This window comes from Antechinus flavipes, chromosome 2, assembly GCF_016432865.1.
Source record: "Antechinus flavipes isolate AdamAnt ecotype Samford, QLD, Australia chromosome 2, AdamAnt_v2, whole genome shotgun sequence".
NCBI classification, from domain to species: Eukaryota; Metazoa; Chordata; class Mammalia; order Dasyuromorphia; family Dasyuridae; genus Antechinus; species Antechinus flavipes.
This window is the reverse complement of record NC_067399.1, coordinates 629,379,957-629,395,598: the sequence shown is the minus strand read 5'-3', so window position 1 is coordinate 629,395,598 and position 15,642 is coordinate 629,379,957. Positions and strand designations below refer to the sequence as shown.

Sequence of the window (15,642 nt, the reverse complement as noted above, 5' to 3'; positions counted from 1 at the left end):
CACATCTATCATATATTGCTAACATGGAATGAAAGGAAAATGACAAATGCAACTAATCCAACTATTGTAAAAAACAATTTGGAACTATACCTAATTGTGCATGCCCTTTAACCTAGTAATACCACCACCAGATCTATACTCCAAAGAGAACAAAGGGAGAGGAAAAGGTTCTATAAGCATATAAATATTTATAACAGGTCTTTTTGGGATGGCAAACAATTAGAAATTGAGGGGCTATCCATCAATCGAGGAATGGCTGATTCCTTATGATTCATTATGGCATATGATTGGGAGGGAATACTATTACTATTGTGTGATACAAAGTGATGAAGGGGATAGTTTCAGAAAAATCTGATAAGACACATAAACTGATGTAAAGTGAACAGAACCAAGAGATTGTTGTACATAGTAAAAGCAATATTGTAATAATGGTCAACTTGAAAGACTTAGCTACTTTGATTAATATAATGATGTAAGATGATTCCAAAGGACCCATGATGAAAAATGCTATCTACTTCCAGAGAGAGAACTGATGAACTCTGAATCCAGATTGAGGATATATATATACATATATTTTTTTTTACTTTCCTTATTTTTTTCTTGTTTTTATTCTTATCAATTTTTTCAACATAACCAAGGAGGAAATAAGTTTTGCCTAATTTCACATATATAACTGGTATCATATTGCTTACCTTCCCCATGAGAAAGGAAGAAACTAAAAAGGAAAGAATTTAGAACTGAAAACTTTTTTTAAACTGAATGCTAAAAAACAATGACTCTGTTGCTTTTGAGACAAAAGTAAAAACTTTTTACATATCATCTTAGGACTTCTGCAATCTGGCTCTAAACATACTTCATCCTAACCTCACATTGCTCCCCTTTATGTATTTTCTCTTTTAAATAGGACCAGTATTCCCTCTTTCATCTGTGCAAGCACACAAGTTGATCCTGAACTCGGGCTACTCTCTTTCCCTTCTTTACTTAGAATACCCATCTTTTTGTTTTTCTTTTTTTCTTCCCTTTCTTTCTTTCTTTCTTTCTTTCTTTCTTTCTTTCTTTCTTTCTTCTTTCTTTCTTTCTCTATCTACTCTCCTCCCCTTCTTTACTTAGAATACCCACCTTTTCTTTTTTTCTTTCTTTCTTTCTTTTTCTACTCTCCTCCCCTTTACTTAGAATACCCACCTTTTCTTTTTTTCTTCCCTTTCTTTCTTTCTTTCTTTCTTTCTTTCTTTCTTTCTTTCTCTCTTTCTTTCTTTCTTTCTTCTTTCTTTTTCTACTCTCCTCCCCTTCTTTACTTAGAATACCCACCTTTTCTTTTTTTCTTTCTTTTTCTTTCTTTCTTTTTCTACTCTCCTCCCCTTCTTTACTTAGAATACCCACCTTTTCTTTTTTTCTTCCCTTTCTTTCTTTCTTTCTTTCTTTCTTTCTTTCTTTCTTTCTCTTTCTACTCTCCTCCCCTTCTTTACTTAGAATACCCACCTTTTCTTTTTTTCTTTCTTTCTTTCTTTCTTTTTCTACTCTCCTCCCCTTCTTTACTTAGAATACCCACCTTTTCTTTTTTTCTTCCCTTTCTTTCTTTCTTTCTTTCTTTCTTTCTCTTTCTACTCTCCTCCCCTTCTTTACTTAGAATACCCACCTTTTCTTTTTTTCTTTCTTTCTTTCTTTCTTTCTTTTTCTACTCTCCTCCCCTTCTTTACTTAGAATACCCACCTTTTCTTTTTTCTTTCTTTCTTTCTTTCTTTCTCTCTCTCTTTCTTTCTTTTTTTCTGGCTGAGGCAATTGGGGTTAATTGACTTGTCCAGGGTCACACAGCTAGGAAGTGTTAAGTGTCTGAGAACAGATTTGAACTCAGGTCCTCCTGACTTCAGGACTGGTGCTCTATCCACTGCACCACCTAGCTGTCCCAAGTACCCATCTTTTCAAGGCTCAGCTCAGTTGTTGCTGCACCTACTGTTGTTTGTTCTTCGTTCTCTAAGAGGAACATAACACCAGGGAGGTGATCCATGCTATGCAAGTAAATTGGATTTAACTGAGGGTGGGCTACGCAAGGTGACCATTCTCATTTTTTCTTCGGGAACCAACCCGTGGACAGATATCCTTCCTACACCTCCTCTCTCCCACCAACAATTTGCTTCCCTCTCACATTCTTATCCTTCTTCTATTTACCCAAGTACCTATTTATGTGTGTTTGCACCTGTGTGTTTCTCTCTAATAGAATGTAAATACCTTGAAGCTAGAGATTTTTCTAACTTCTAGCAGTTAATACCTGCTTCTCAAATTGCTGCCTTAATCCTTAGGGGCAACCTGAGGTTTAAAAAGAACTGGAGATGAAAGAGGAAGGGACAGAGAAGGGGGGACAAGAAAAACAGAACTCAGCTTGTTCTATGATATAACTAGTTGTAGTTTATTCCCAGAAATTCCCTGGACTGCCTGTGTTTCTCTAATGCAATGAGCTCAGAAGAGGCCCTCTCACAATAGCTTGTCTCTTCCCAAAGCCCACAGCCCTGACCAGCGGAGATAGGAGTGTTGGCCGCAGATTGCGTCTAGCATCTGGCTTGGATAGACATTACAGTAGACCTCTTCCCTCTCTCCATCCTCTCCAACCTCCATACCTCATCCAACTCTCACATGACCCCCATGGCCCTGGGAGGCCTGGATGACTCACTGATGAAGGGGCCCAGGAGATAGATGAAGCAAAAATAATAATAATAAAGACCAGACTTAGGACAACTCATTTTTCCTGGACTTATACTTTCATTCTTCCTTTTCCCATTTCCCTGCTGTCCCTGAAGACTACACAAAAGGGCAAAGAATGAAGGCAGGCACACCTAGTGTGGGGGAGGGGGTCCTGGATTTTTTAAAAAGTTGTATCTGTCCCTTTGGTGTATCAAAAACACCCTGCTCTTTGTATGTCTGAGACCACATCTAGCTTAGCTCAAATTTCCCTGAAGGGGAAACTATGACTAGAGATACACTCTCCATGTAAACAACATTAATCCCTCAGCTCCAAATGTTCTTCCTTTTTATCAAAACTTGTTCACATATATTATTTCATTGGAAAGAGAAGAGAGAGGAAGAGGGAAGAGGAGGGGAAAATGGGAAAAGAAGGGAAAGAAGGGAAAGGAGGAAAGGGGAAGGGAGGGAGGGAAGGGAAGGGAAAGTAGAGAAGGGAAAGGAGAAGAGAGGGAAGGATGGGGTAAGATTTGAGAGGAAAGAGAAAAGATAGAGGAAACTTCATAAATAATAGTTACTATTATCATGCTATCCCCTGCTATATTGTCAGAAGTAAGATTTGAAGGAGAGTTCTCTGACTGCAGAACTGGGGCTTTAGAGTAGGAAGGGACTGATCAGTTGTCTAGTCCAGTCCTTTCATTTTACAAAGACTGAAGCCCAAAGAAATTAAAATCATACAGGTATGGATTCTAACTGAGGTCTTCAACGTCCAATCCAACACCCTTTCCATTCATCAGCCTGCTCTCAAGGGATTTTCCAGAAGAGTAGCCACCATCCCTGATTCCCTGGATGCCTCCCATGAAGATGTGATCTAAGTAGTCTCAAGAGGTCCTAACCACCCCCTGAGGATGGTGCAATAGCAGGGATGTTGGGGGGAAAGTAGCCTCTTCTTTGCTTCTCCTGTCTCCCATCTCTCTGACTTCCAACTCTTGACAGTAGTCTGAGAAAGTCAAAGAGAAAACAAAGAAGAGTAGGAGAAGTGTGGAAGCTTGTCATCTCCTTTGACTTTGGGATGGGGCAGAAATGGTCTACTGAGGTCTGTGGTAGAGGCAGGGGATGGGTCACCAATCTCTAAAAGAGGGATGTAATATTCATAGAACCAGTGATGGATGGATAGAAGGAAGAAAGGAAGGAAGGAAGGAAGGAAGGAAGGAAGGAAGGAAGGAAGGAAGGAAGGAAGGAAGGAAGGAAGAAAGGAAGGAAGGAAGGAAGGAAGGAGAAAAAAAGACGGGAAAATATTGCTTACTATGTGCTTAGCATGCTAATGCAATTACAAGACTGTCTCTGCCCTCAAGGAGTTCACATTTTAATAGGAAAACACGGCACATAAAGATAATGGTAACCAAAAGTTTTGTTTGGGACTAGAAGCATCTAGCTTGCCCAGTGGACAGTGTTAGGTTTGACAATCAGAGTTTAAATCTAGCCTCAGTCACTTATTATCCATATCACTTAAATTAAGGTCCTTTATTTGTAAAGTGCAGATGATAATAAGAGCACCTGCTTCTGAGAGTTTTGTGAGACTAAATTGAGGTAATCAGTATAAAGCTTTTGAAAACAACAAATTCTGGCTATTATTATCTCAAATAGATTCTAGAAGAATCAATCTGCCTTTTCCAGAAACAATGGTAATAATGATTTGATTATTGATTCCAAAACTAGAAGTAGAAAGGATTGATAAAGTTCTCATATCTAAGAGATGAAGGGAACTGATTCAGACCTATAAGAATAAGCGCCATGATCCAATGGCCAAAAGATATGAACAGGCAATACATCAATGTCCACGTATAGATGTATATGGATATGTATATAAATATACATATATAGTCACTGAGGGAATTTATTTTGTTTGACTCTTCATAGTTGTTATAAGAAATTTCCTTTTCTTTTCCCCCTAATAGGGTAGGGGATGAGAAAGCGAGAAAATAAATTTCAATTCATTTTTTAAAAGAGAGAGTTTTAAGGAGAGGGTTGCTATAAATGTGAAATGTTGCATGAACTTTCGGATGAATTTAATTGTCTTATTTGCTTTATTTTGTTATAAGAGACCTCTTGGGAAGTTTGGGTAATTTTTAAATGTTTGTAATATGAAAAAAAGCAATAAAAATATCTTTTAAAAAATTATGGGGGCAGCTAGGTAGTGCAGTGGATAGAGCACCAGCCCTGAAGTCAGGAGGACTTGAGTTCAATTCTGACCTTAGACACTTAACATTTCCTAGCTGTGTGACCCTGTACAAGTCACTTACCCCCAGTTGCATCAGTAAAAAAAAAAAAAATTAGGGATTCTCTGATGTAAAGGTAAGGGGGTAGTGCAGCATGAGGGACAGCCAGGGGGAGGTGTCATGTGTGAAGAATGCAGGGGAAACCAGGGAAATTCACCACTAAGTTCAGAGTTAGGATTTTCTCAATAATTTGCACAATATTTATGCCACTAGACTTTGAATAGAGATGACAATTGCTGACAAGGACAAAGTTCCTTCCTTTCCCAATTGCTTCCAGCCAAAACTGCCTCTCCCTCTTGTTTTCCCTTTTCCCTTCCAGCTTCCTGGCCATTTGAGAAATTGCCTATTCTGGGCTCTGGAGGCAGATTTCTGGGTTTCACATATCTTGCCAGACATTCAGATTGGACAGTTGCCATGGGTGGGGCACTCTGTTGTTCTAGCAAAGGGGAGAGAATGAGGCATAATTGCAGCCTCCCATCATTCTCTCATTGGCTGCATCCTATTAAAGAAACAGATTCCTGCCCTCCTTTGCTTGTTGGACAAACTCTCCCTGGAAGGGGAGACTTTAGTTCAGTCAGAAAGAATCCTCCCTGACTTTTCCAGAGTCATCTCTACTTCTGTCAGCAAAAAATACACTCTAGTAAGTCCCTTTGTTGTTGTTTAGTCGAATAGTCACATCCAACTTTCTGTGACCCCATTTTGGGGTTTTCTTGGTAAAGATACTGCAGTGGTTTGCTGTTTCCTTCTCCAGCTCATTTTACAAGTGAGAAAACTGAGACAAACAGAGTTAAGTGACTTGCCCAAGGTCACACAGCTAATAAGTGTCTGAGGGTCAGGTCTTACTGACTCCGGGGTCAGCATTCTATCCATTGTACCACCGAGATGTCCTTAAGTCCCCTTTAACCAGAATTAAACCATCCTCCAAAAATCAGGATGCTTTTTGAAGTCCCGTATAAATACCAAAGATTTTCAAAATGGGACCCTTGGGGTCTTTGGGGATTCAGAGATGCATTCTGAATCATCAAAGAAAAATTTGCTAATAATCATAACGTATATGTCTAGTACTTTGTAAAGTATTTCCATACAAATGACATCATTTGATACTGACAAGATCCCTGAGAGTAGGCAGGGAAAAAAGAAGAACTTAGAGGAAACTTAAGACACTTCATCCCAGTTACATCCCTGTTTATAACACATAGGCGTGGGCAGGACATTGCATCAGGATGAGTAACTGGAGACTTTTATGTATTGATTTTTAAAGACAAACTCAATAGAGCAGTCAATGGTCAGAGAGATTATTTAAACTCATTTAACTAAAGAACCAGAACTTTAACCAAATTTAAGCATAATACTTATGCTTAATATGATATTTTTTAGTTTAAAACTACAGTATCAGATAGTTAAATGAAAATGCAAAGCCACTTTTTTTAGAATTTTAGCAGTTCCTGGGTACCCTAGCACACCTAGACTGCCTCACTTTTGCCTATGACAAAACTGAGACCTGTAGCAGTAAAGGAATTGGCCAAGATCATACTGCTAGGAAGTAGCAAAGCCAGGACTTGAAACCCAATTTTCCTGACTCCAAGTCCCATAAACTTTTTCCTGGATCCTCCTGCCTTAGAATATATTCAGTATAATTATAGTTTAATGGTTAAGTATAATTTCAGATGAAATTATATATATATATAATATATGTATATATATGCACACACATATATATGTATGTATATGTATTTATGTATGTGTAGTATTTTGTAAATCTTAAAATATCATATAAATATTCATTATTATAAGTATTTTAATAATTAACACACATTTATATTACTTTTTAAAATCTACAATACACTTCCTTTTTTCAAAGTATCTCTTTTGTATTTGAATATATATTTTGTATGTCTGTATTTAGCATACTTGCATTCATATATATGCATATATTATATATGTATACAAGTACAATATATGCATGTATCTGCATTTTAGCTCAATTGCTTCCAAAAAGAATCAAAATTGTGAGAGCCCATGAGGGGTGAGGATGACCGCCTCTGAAATCTCCAGGTCTGTAACCACTGGCTACTCCACAAATGAAATCATCATTTGGAAGCTGGGTAACCTGGAAAGAGTGCCAGATTTAGAACTAGGAGTTCTGAGCTCAGACCTCAGCTTTAATGTTTACTAGGTACTCTAGATGAGTCACTTAATCTCTCTGTGACTCTATTTGATCATCTCTAAAATGGGGATAGTTATGTTTACACCACTTATCTCACAGAGCTATGGAATGGCAAGCTCTTTATAAATATGAACTTTTTTGTGGTAACCAAGAAAATGAAAGCAAGGTAATCCCCCACCAAGTGAGGAATGACTAAATATATGAAGATTATGAAATATTGCTCCATTAGAAATAGGAAGAATTCAGGGAAGCATGAGATAATTTATATGAACTGATAAAGAATGAAATCAATAGAACTGGAAATATAATACATACCATGTAAATGGGAGGAGAAAAGGGAAAACCTCTGTAATTTTTAAGACATTGTAATTAGGTTATTTAAATTAAATAAATTATTTAAATTTATACAGTATAATTAGAAGGACCAAGTTTGAGGTCAAAGAAGAGAATCAAAAATACCCTCTCTCCTTCCTTCTTTCTATGCAGAGGTTGGGGACTATAGATATGGGACATTATTAGTCCCTTTTTGATATGTGGGTCAATTTGATGAACCTTTTTTTTTCCTTTTTCTTCTTTGCTGCAACAGATGTAGAGATGTAGTGTAGAATAGTCTCAAAAAGTCTTAGTTCTGAATCTCACCTCTGACTTATACTGACTATGTCCCTTAGCGAGACATTCACTTTCTTAGTGCTCTAGGCAATTCTGAGTCCATAAATTACAGGGGAAGACAAACTTCCATTGGGAAAGGGAGTTTCCTCACCTAGGAGTTTCTTATCCCACTGAAGTTCTTGGTCCAGTCCATATCTCTCTACAAGAGATGGCTGCCTTAGGAAGGGCAAAGAAAAAGAAATATTCAGAAGTATAAGATAAAATATATCTCTAAAAAATTTAAATTTGAAAAAAAAAGTGCCTTTTATTGTTTTTGACTTTAAAAAGATCAAATTTCCAACCTTTAGTACTTTTCTATAGTTCAAGGGAGACTAGATGAAAAGCGACTATTTGAACACCTGTATGCTACCTCCTAGATCAAGATTTTAGGGTCTAGGGTAGGAACTTTCATTACAGACTTCATCCTCAAATCCTTCCACATTTGAAGTTAATACACGGTCTTCAATAGTTACTGTGATCAGAAAAATTAGGCCCTTGGTGGCCAAACCACTGTGGATGAGCTCTTAGCATAGCTATGCTGTTCCACAGTCGGAGAGCCAATAATTGTCTCTTGCCAGGAAGGAACAGGAACTCTTTCTGGCTTGGCAGAACCTGCCAAAACTTGTGTTCCCCTGGCCTAGGCTTCCAGAACCCCTATCCCTCCCGTGGCATGATGTGGCACCAGGTCGTTAGTGGAAACCCAAAGAAATGAAAGCCACATCCTGATGGGAAGCAGACCCCAGCGCTTGAGGTCTAATAAGAGCCATATTCCAGAGACTGAGAGCTATGCCATGAGAAGCACAGACTACATCAGGGGCTGGAATTGGAAAGCTGGCACAGTCTACAAGGGACTTTACGACTAATGATGGCCATCATCATAATGGCTTTGAGATTTGCAAAGAGCTCTACATACATTTTCTCATTTGATCCTCACAATAGTATTGTAAGGGGTGCTGTTACTATCTTTATTTTATATATGAGGATACAGAGACTAAAAAAAAAAAATGGTGAATAGGGGCAGCTAGTTGGTGCAATGGATAGAGCATCAGCCCTAAAGTCAGGAGGACCTGAGTTCAAATCTGGCCTCAGACACTTAACACTTCCTAGCTGTGAGACCCTGGGCAAGTCAAGTGACCCCAATTGCTTCTGCAAAAAAAAAAAAAAATGGTGAAATAACTAATTCAAGGTCATATAGCTAACTAGTAAGTGTCTGAAACCAGATCTGAACTCAGTTCTTCCTAACTCCAAATCTGACCCCTGCTTCATTGGGAATTCTATCTTGCAACGAGAAACAGAGAAAGCTGAATTTGAAAAAGCATTTTGTTCCAGCTCTGGAATCCGAGTGACTTTTGCTTAAATGGATATGGAGACGTCTACACTAAAATATTTGTAAACTCTTGGTAGGACCAAAGAACTGGAATCAAAGTGATACCCACTGAGTGGGAAATGGCTAAACAAGATGTGGTACATGAATATTACTCCACAGTAAGAAAGGAGGAATATGATGACTACTGAGAACCATGGGAAGATTTATATAAATTGATGCAAAATGAAATAAGTAGAATCTGCTAAAAAGTTTTCAATAATGTTTGTGGCAGGTCTCTTTGTAGTGGCCAGAAACTGGAAACTGAGTGGATGCCCATCAATTGGAGAATGGCTGAATAAATTGTGGTATATGAATATTATGGAATATTATTGTTCTGTAAGGAATGACCAACAGGATGATTTCAGAAAGGCCTGGAGAGACTTACATGAACTGATGCTGAGTGAACTAAGCAGGACCAGGAGATCATTATACATTTCAACAACAATACTATATGATGATTAATTCTGACGGACCTGGCCATCCTCAGCAATGAGATGAACCAAATCAGTTTCAATGGAACAATAATGAACTTAACCAGTTACACCCAGCGAAAGAACTCTGGGAGATGACTATGAACCACTACATAGAATTCCCAATTCCTATATTTTTGTCTGCCTGCATTTTTGATTTCCTTCACAGGTTAATTGTGTGTACCTTTCATTGTGTGTGTGTGTGTGTGTGTGTGTGTGTGTGTGTGTGTGTGTATATTTATTGGCCTCTAAGGTATCTTCCAACTTCCAAATCTAGGATCCTGTAAAGCTCCTCTCCTCACTTCTTTGGAGAGAAGGGTGATTGTGGTTGTGGAGCACCACATATACTAGCATACTTTTCTCACAGATTGGTTAATTTAAGTATTGTTCTCTGGAAGTGTTAGGTGACCACATAGGGAAATGTAGATGGTGATTCAAAAAACTACAACTTCATTCAGATCTCGGTTCCCTTTCGCCTTCTAAAGGCTAGAGGCATTCCTGCTGATCTCTGCTTAGATTAACAGGCCCCAAAGTAAAAATCTGATGACCTCAAAAGCTAGCAATTTGAGTGATCCTGATGGGTACCTTCCTGCTAAGAGCCACACTTTCCACAGATACCCATTTGCACCCTTCATTTTGACCGGCCTGCTTGACCAATAGTTGACTTAATCTAGGAAGGTCTATCTCTCTGTTTTCATCTAAATATCATTAATAATAAAAGCATTTATTTAATATAAAACAATAAGGTTGCAAAGCACTTTTCCATTAATCTGGGAATTTTTATTAAGTATTTACTATGTACTATGTTCTATATTAAGTGTTAGAAATATGAAAACAAAAGTGAAAGACTCCCTGCCTTCAAAGAGCTTATCTTTTAATGAGAAAACAGCAGATATGTGTAAGTATAAACATAACACATCAGAGGGACACTTTGAACCCCAGCTTTTTCTGCACTCACCACAACCCAGCCAGGTAGAATAGATATCATTATCTCCTTTTGACAGATGAGGCTCAAAAAGACTGATTTTAAGTTGACAGGAAAAAAAAATCCCAGGTGATCAAGAGTACAATCCCAATTCTGCCACTGATGAGACATTGGACCAGTCATTCCACTTCCTCAATTGTCAAATAAAGATACCTCTCCTATCTGTTTCACAGAGGGATGTTGAGAAACATAAAGGAGCTATATAATTGTACCATTGTATCTTTAGTGTTATTAATCAAAATTTATCATATGCCTATTAGAATGGCAAAATGAAAAAAGCCTGGATTTGGAGTCCAAGAACATATTTAAAAGGCTGTTACATGGAACAGATTAATTAACCTTGTTCTATCTGAACTTAGAGGGAAGAACCAGGAGCAATGAGCAAAAGTTACTAAGATGCCATGTTAAGCGTGATTATCAGAAAAAACTGTTCATGACTCTTGGTACAGATACTGGAGGGGTCCACCATTTCCTTTCCCAGATCATTTTACAAATGAGGAAACTGAGGCAAGTAAGGTTAAATGACTTGTCCAGAGTCACATTGCTCATAAGTGTCTGAGATCAGATTTGAACTTAGGAAGATGAATCTTCCTTACTCTATCCACTGTGCTACCTAGCTGCCAAAAGCTTTACAAATATTATCTCATTTAATTTCAGGTTTTTGATGGACTGTAAGCTCAAAAGGAGAAATCTAATATTTAACTGATATTGGATTAGATGCTTTGGAGATTTTATGATTTCTGGGCTGTGTGCTATACGCTGTTAGGTATTGGAGTCAGTCAGTCATTCAAGTTATTTATTAAGCAGATATTATGTCAGGCATTGTGCTAAGCACTGAGGATACAAAAGGAGGCAAAAGCCAGTCTGTGACCTCAAGGAGCTTCCAATCTAATGGGAGAGACAACGTGAAAAAAAAAAAAACTATATACAAACAAGCTCTATACAGGAGGAATAGTAAATAATTAACAGAAGGAAGATATTAGAATTAAAAGGGTTGAAAAAGTTTTTCTGAAGAAGTTAGGATTTTAGTTGAGGCTTGAAAGAAGCCAGAAGACAGAGATGAGGAAGGAGAGCCTTCAAAAAATATGGGACAGTCAGAGAAAATGCCCAGAACCCAGAAAAGGAGATCAAGATGGAAGAGCACATTATTTAGAGGATTCTCTCTGAGCCAGCTTCCCTAAACTTTTTACCTGTAACAATTGACTTTGAATGATACAGGGGCCATATGATCAAATCCTATCATGAATGTCTTATCAGGGACAGGGAAGCTTTTTAAAAAATAGATATTGGACAAAATAAAATCCACACCCAGGTTGGACCCCCAAAGCAGGAGTCATACATAACTTAAATCAGACAAATGGAAAGCATGTGTTGGGTCTTTGCTTATTGCAAGAGAGCCACAGCTGGACTTATAAAAATCAAGTCACAGTTTAAAACAACTAAGATTCTGGGCAAGCAGCTGGGTCCTCAATAAATAATATAACCTCTCTGGGGACAAAATAAATTCTGTGTTTGGGATGAGACCCAAATGAATGAGGCATTGGGCTTAATGATTCCTTGAGAAAGGCTTTTTCATTGAGCAGTGATCATTGTATTCTTGAATTTGCATCCTCAGTGCCTAGTACCATGCTTGGCACATTGGCACATAGTTGTTGGTTTATCATTTGGTTGATCATAGGTGGGACTGGACCAAGCAAAAGAGTCAAAAATCTCATAATCATTGAATCTCGAGAGTCAGAAAGAATAAGGTGCAAGCCAAATATAAAACATAAATCTCTGGAAAGCTATCCCTGACAGGTGAGAATAGTATTGTCAATGTGACTCATGAGGTTTTATTCAGGAGATAACTATTACTCAGGGCAGCCTGTTCTGCTTTTAGATAAATGTTAAGTATTTCACTTATATACAAAAAAAAAATCAGCTTCACAAATATTAGATGGTGAAGGTATGGTTAGACAGCAGTTAATCCCTTCTCATTTAAATAATAATAGAAAACATTTATACAGTGCCAACTATATACCAGACATTGTGCTGAATGCTTTATAAACAAAACACCATCTCATTTGAAATAGGAATTCTAGTGGACTACAAGCTCAATAGGAGAAGGCAATATGATGTCATCACCAAAAATGTAATGTGATGGGGAGCTGCATTTGTAAGGGTAGAACTTCCAGGAAAAGAGAGGTGGGCATCCCATTGTCTTTTGCCCAGTCTAGGAATTAAGGTTAAAAAGGTTGTTGTTGAGCTACAGAATGTCTACAGGAGGGCAACCAAGATGATGAAGGATCTGGGGTTTATAACATATAAGGATTAACTGAAAGAACTGGGCATATTGAGTGTAGGGATAGGACGACTCGGGGAGAAACGATTGTTTTTGAAAAGTTGTCACTAGGAAGAGAGAGGAGATGTTTTCCATCTGGACCCAAGAGACTGAATTGGAAGCAATGAATAGATATTGCAAAGAAGCCAGTTTAGGTTTGATGTCAAGAGAAATTTTTTAATGATTTCAGCTGCCCCCAAACTGAACGGACTTCTTAATAGGCTCCTTGATGGTCATTGAGCAGAAGCTGGATGACCACTTGTTAGTTATCTTAAGATAAGATTGTTTTGTGTAGGAGCTGGACTAGGTGGCTGGCCACTGAAGTCTCTTCTAACTCCCAGATTTGGGGGTTCTCTTAATAATAGCTCAGGCATATGGGGCTTTGAGGTTGGCAATGATCTCTCTGTCTGTCTCTTTCCTTGCCTCCTCCCTCTCCCTTTCTCTCTGTGTTTACACATACACAAAACCACACACATATATTTATAATATGTGATATATTACATCTTATAATTAACAATTATATACAGGTGTTATTTAAATAGATATATATATATCTAATATATGTAATATATTAGATGTCTATATTTATGTGTATATACACATATAAGATATATGTAAATATGTGTGTATATATACACACACATAATTCCATTTGGTACTAACCCCAATTTTTAAAAAATACTATAAGTATTATCTCTATTTTCAGATGATAAAAGTGAGGTTCAGATTCACAAATTGAGTCGAGATTCAGAAACTAGCAGGTGAAAGATTTTGATATTGGGATGAATTGAATAAGATGAAATTTAATTAGAAAAATTGTGTAGTCGTATGTGGGTTCAAAAAGCTCACCTTCACAAGTACAAAATGAGAGGAGATATAATCAGACATCAATTGGTTTGAAAAGATCTGAGAGTTTTAGTGAACTGCTAGCTTAATGTGGTCAGCAGTGTGATATGGCAGCCACGGAAACTAATACAAAATAAGGCTATGTTAAAAGAGGCACAGACTCCAGGTACCGGGTAATGGCTCTTCTCTCTCTGCCCTGATCAGAGCACATTTCAAGTCCTTTCTAGGTATCACAAATTAGGAAGGACACTAATAGGTTGAATAGCATCCAGAGAACAACCAGGAGAATGACTTGCCCAAGCCCTGGCATGACTACAGGTTTGCCAGGGGGATGGGTGGGTGAGGAAACTATCACCTCATCCATCAATTTACAAAGGCAATTTTCCTGTGGGGGCCCTGAAATGAATGTTTGGACCTGTGACATGCTATGCAAGTTTAGATTTCGAATTGGAACATACCCCCTGATTCAAACCTCTCATTTTACAGATGAGGAACTTAGGAACATCAAAATTAAGTACCTTGCTTAGGGTTGCATAGGCAGTCAGGATTTGAATCCAGGCCAACAAAAGCCATCTTTGTTTCTATCGCACCACTATCAGCCATATGTAGGATGTAGGCTCCATTGACAAACTCCTTAGTTTCAGATTATTATTCCCCAACTAAATTTCTCTCTCTCTCTCTCTCTCTCTCTCTCTCTCTCTCTCTCTCTCTCTCTCTCTCTGTCTCTCTCTCTCTCTCTCTCTCTCTCTCTCTCTCTGTCTCTCTCTGTTTCTCTCTGTCTCTCTGTTTCTCTTTCTCTTTCTGTTTCTCTCTTTCTCTCTCTCTGTTTCTCTCTCTGTTTTCTCTGTCTCTCTCTTTTCTCTTTGTCTCTCTCTGTGTCTCTCTCTGTTTCTCTCTCTGTTTCTCTCTCTCTCTTTCTCTCTCTCTTTCTCTTTGTCTCTCTCTGTGTCTCTGTCTCTCACTATGTCTCTGTCTCTCTTTTTCTCTGTGTCCCTCTGCCTCTCTCTATCTCTTGTTTGTCTCTTTTTTTCTTTCACACACACACACACACACACACAATTCAAATTGATCACATTTTCTCTTTTTCCCAGGCACACTGCCCCTCTCAGTGTCCTTCCCCCTCACAGCTCCCCTTTCCACACCTCAGCCCACCCTTCCCATACTGAGCACACTCACCAGAGAAGCCTCCCTGGAGCACTAAAGCCAAATGCAGAGCCCAGATGAAGAGCATGATTTCCCAGCCTTCCCGATGAGGCTCCCACTCCCTAATAGAGAAGGGCGCCCCTGTCAGAGGCGCAGGAAACCCTCCCTCTGTGGTTGGGGAATCTCCACCTCCTTCTCCCTGGGCTTTTATGAAGAGGTTGAGCCAGAGCCCAGGGAGAAAATGCCTTACGGTGTAGCCAACATTCTGGTGCTGTTCTGTTCCTCCGCCTTCGCTTGTTCCCAGGGCAAACTCACGCATGCACGAACACATGCACACATTCACACACGCCCTTTAACTTCCAGCGGGGCAGGCAGGCTGCAGAGAGCCAAAGTTGCTAAAACTTGGAAGGCTTTTGTCCATCTGGATCCAGTCTGAGAGATATCGGGCTGCTTCAGAGAGAATGGGGTGCGCTGGCTAAGCCAGTCGTGTGAATGGGATGGAAGGAACACTGGTTTCTTTCTGTATTTTCTAAGACAGAGAGAATGGTATTTTCAACCTTTTACTTTAAGAAAGTTTATTTAACTTTCTGACCTGAAGACATTGATCCTCCAGGTTGTCAAAAACTATTTCAACTCATTAAAAATAACAACTCTTATTTTTACCTTCTGAATCCAATTCTCCCTGTGCAACGGGAGAATTGTTAGGTTCTGCAAATATGTATTGTATCTAGGATATACTGCAACA

General features: G+C 38.6%; 1 protein-coding gene across 2 annotated transcripts in view; it reads right to left on the bottom strand.

Annotated features, from left to right (window-relative positions):
* Nucleotides 1-15,231, bottom strand: part of PLAC9 (placenta associated 9) — a 30,796-nt gene extending 15,565 nt beyond the window's left edge. For both annotated transcript variants that reach the window (XM_051982008.1, XM_051982009.1), the window contains exon 1: nucleotides 14,931-15,231. In XM_051982008.1, the coding sequence (XP_051837968.1) occupies nucleotides 14,931-15,228 (298 nt within the window). In that variant the 5' untranslated portion in view covers nucleotides 15,229-15,231. The remainder of the gene's footprint in view (nucleotides 1-14,930) is intronic.
* Nucleotides 15,232-15,642: the final 411 nt, after the last annotated feature.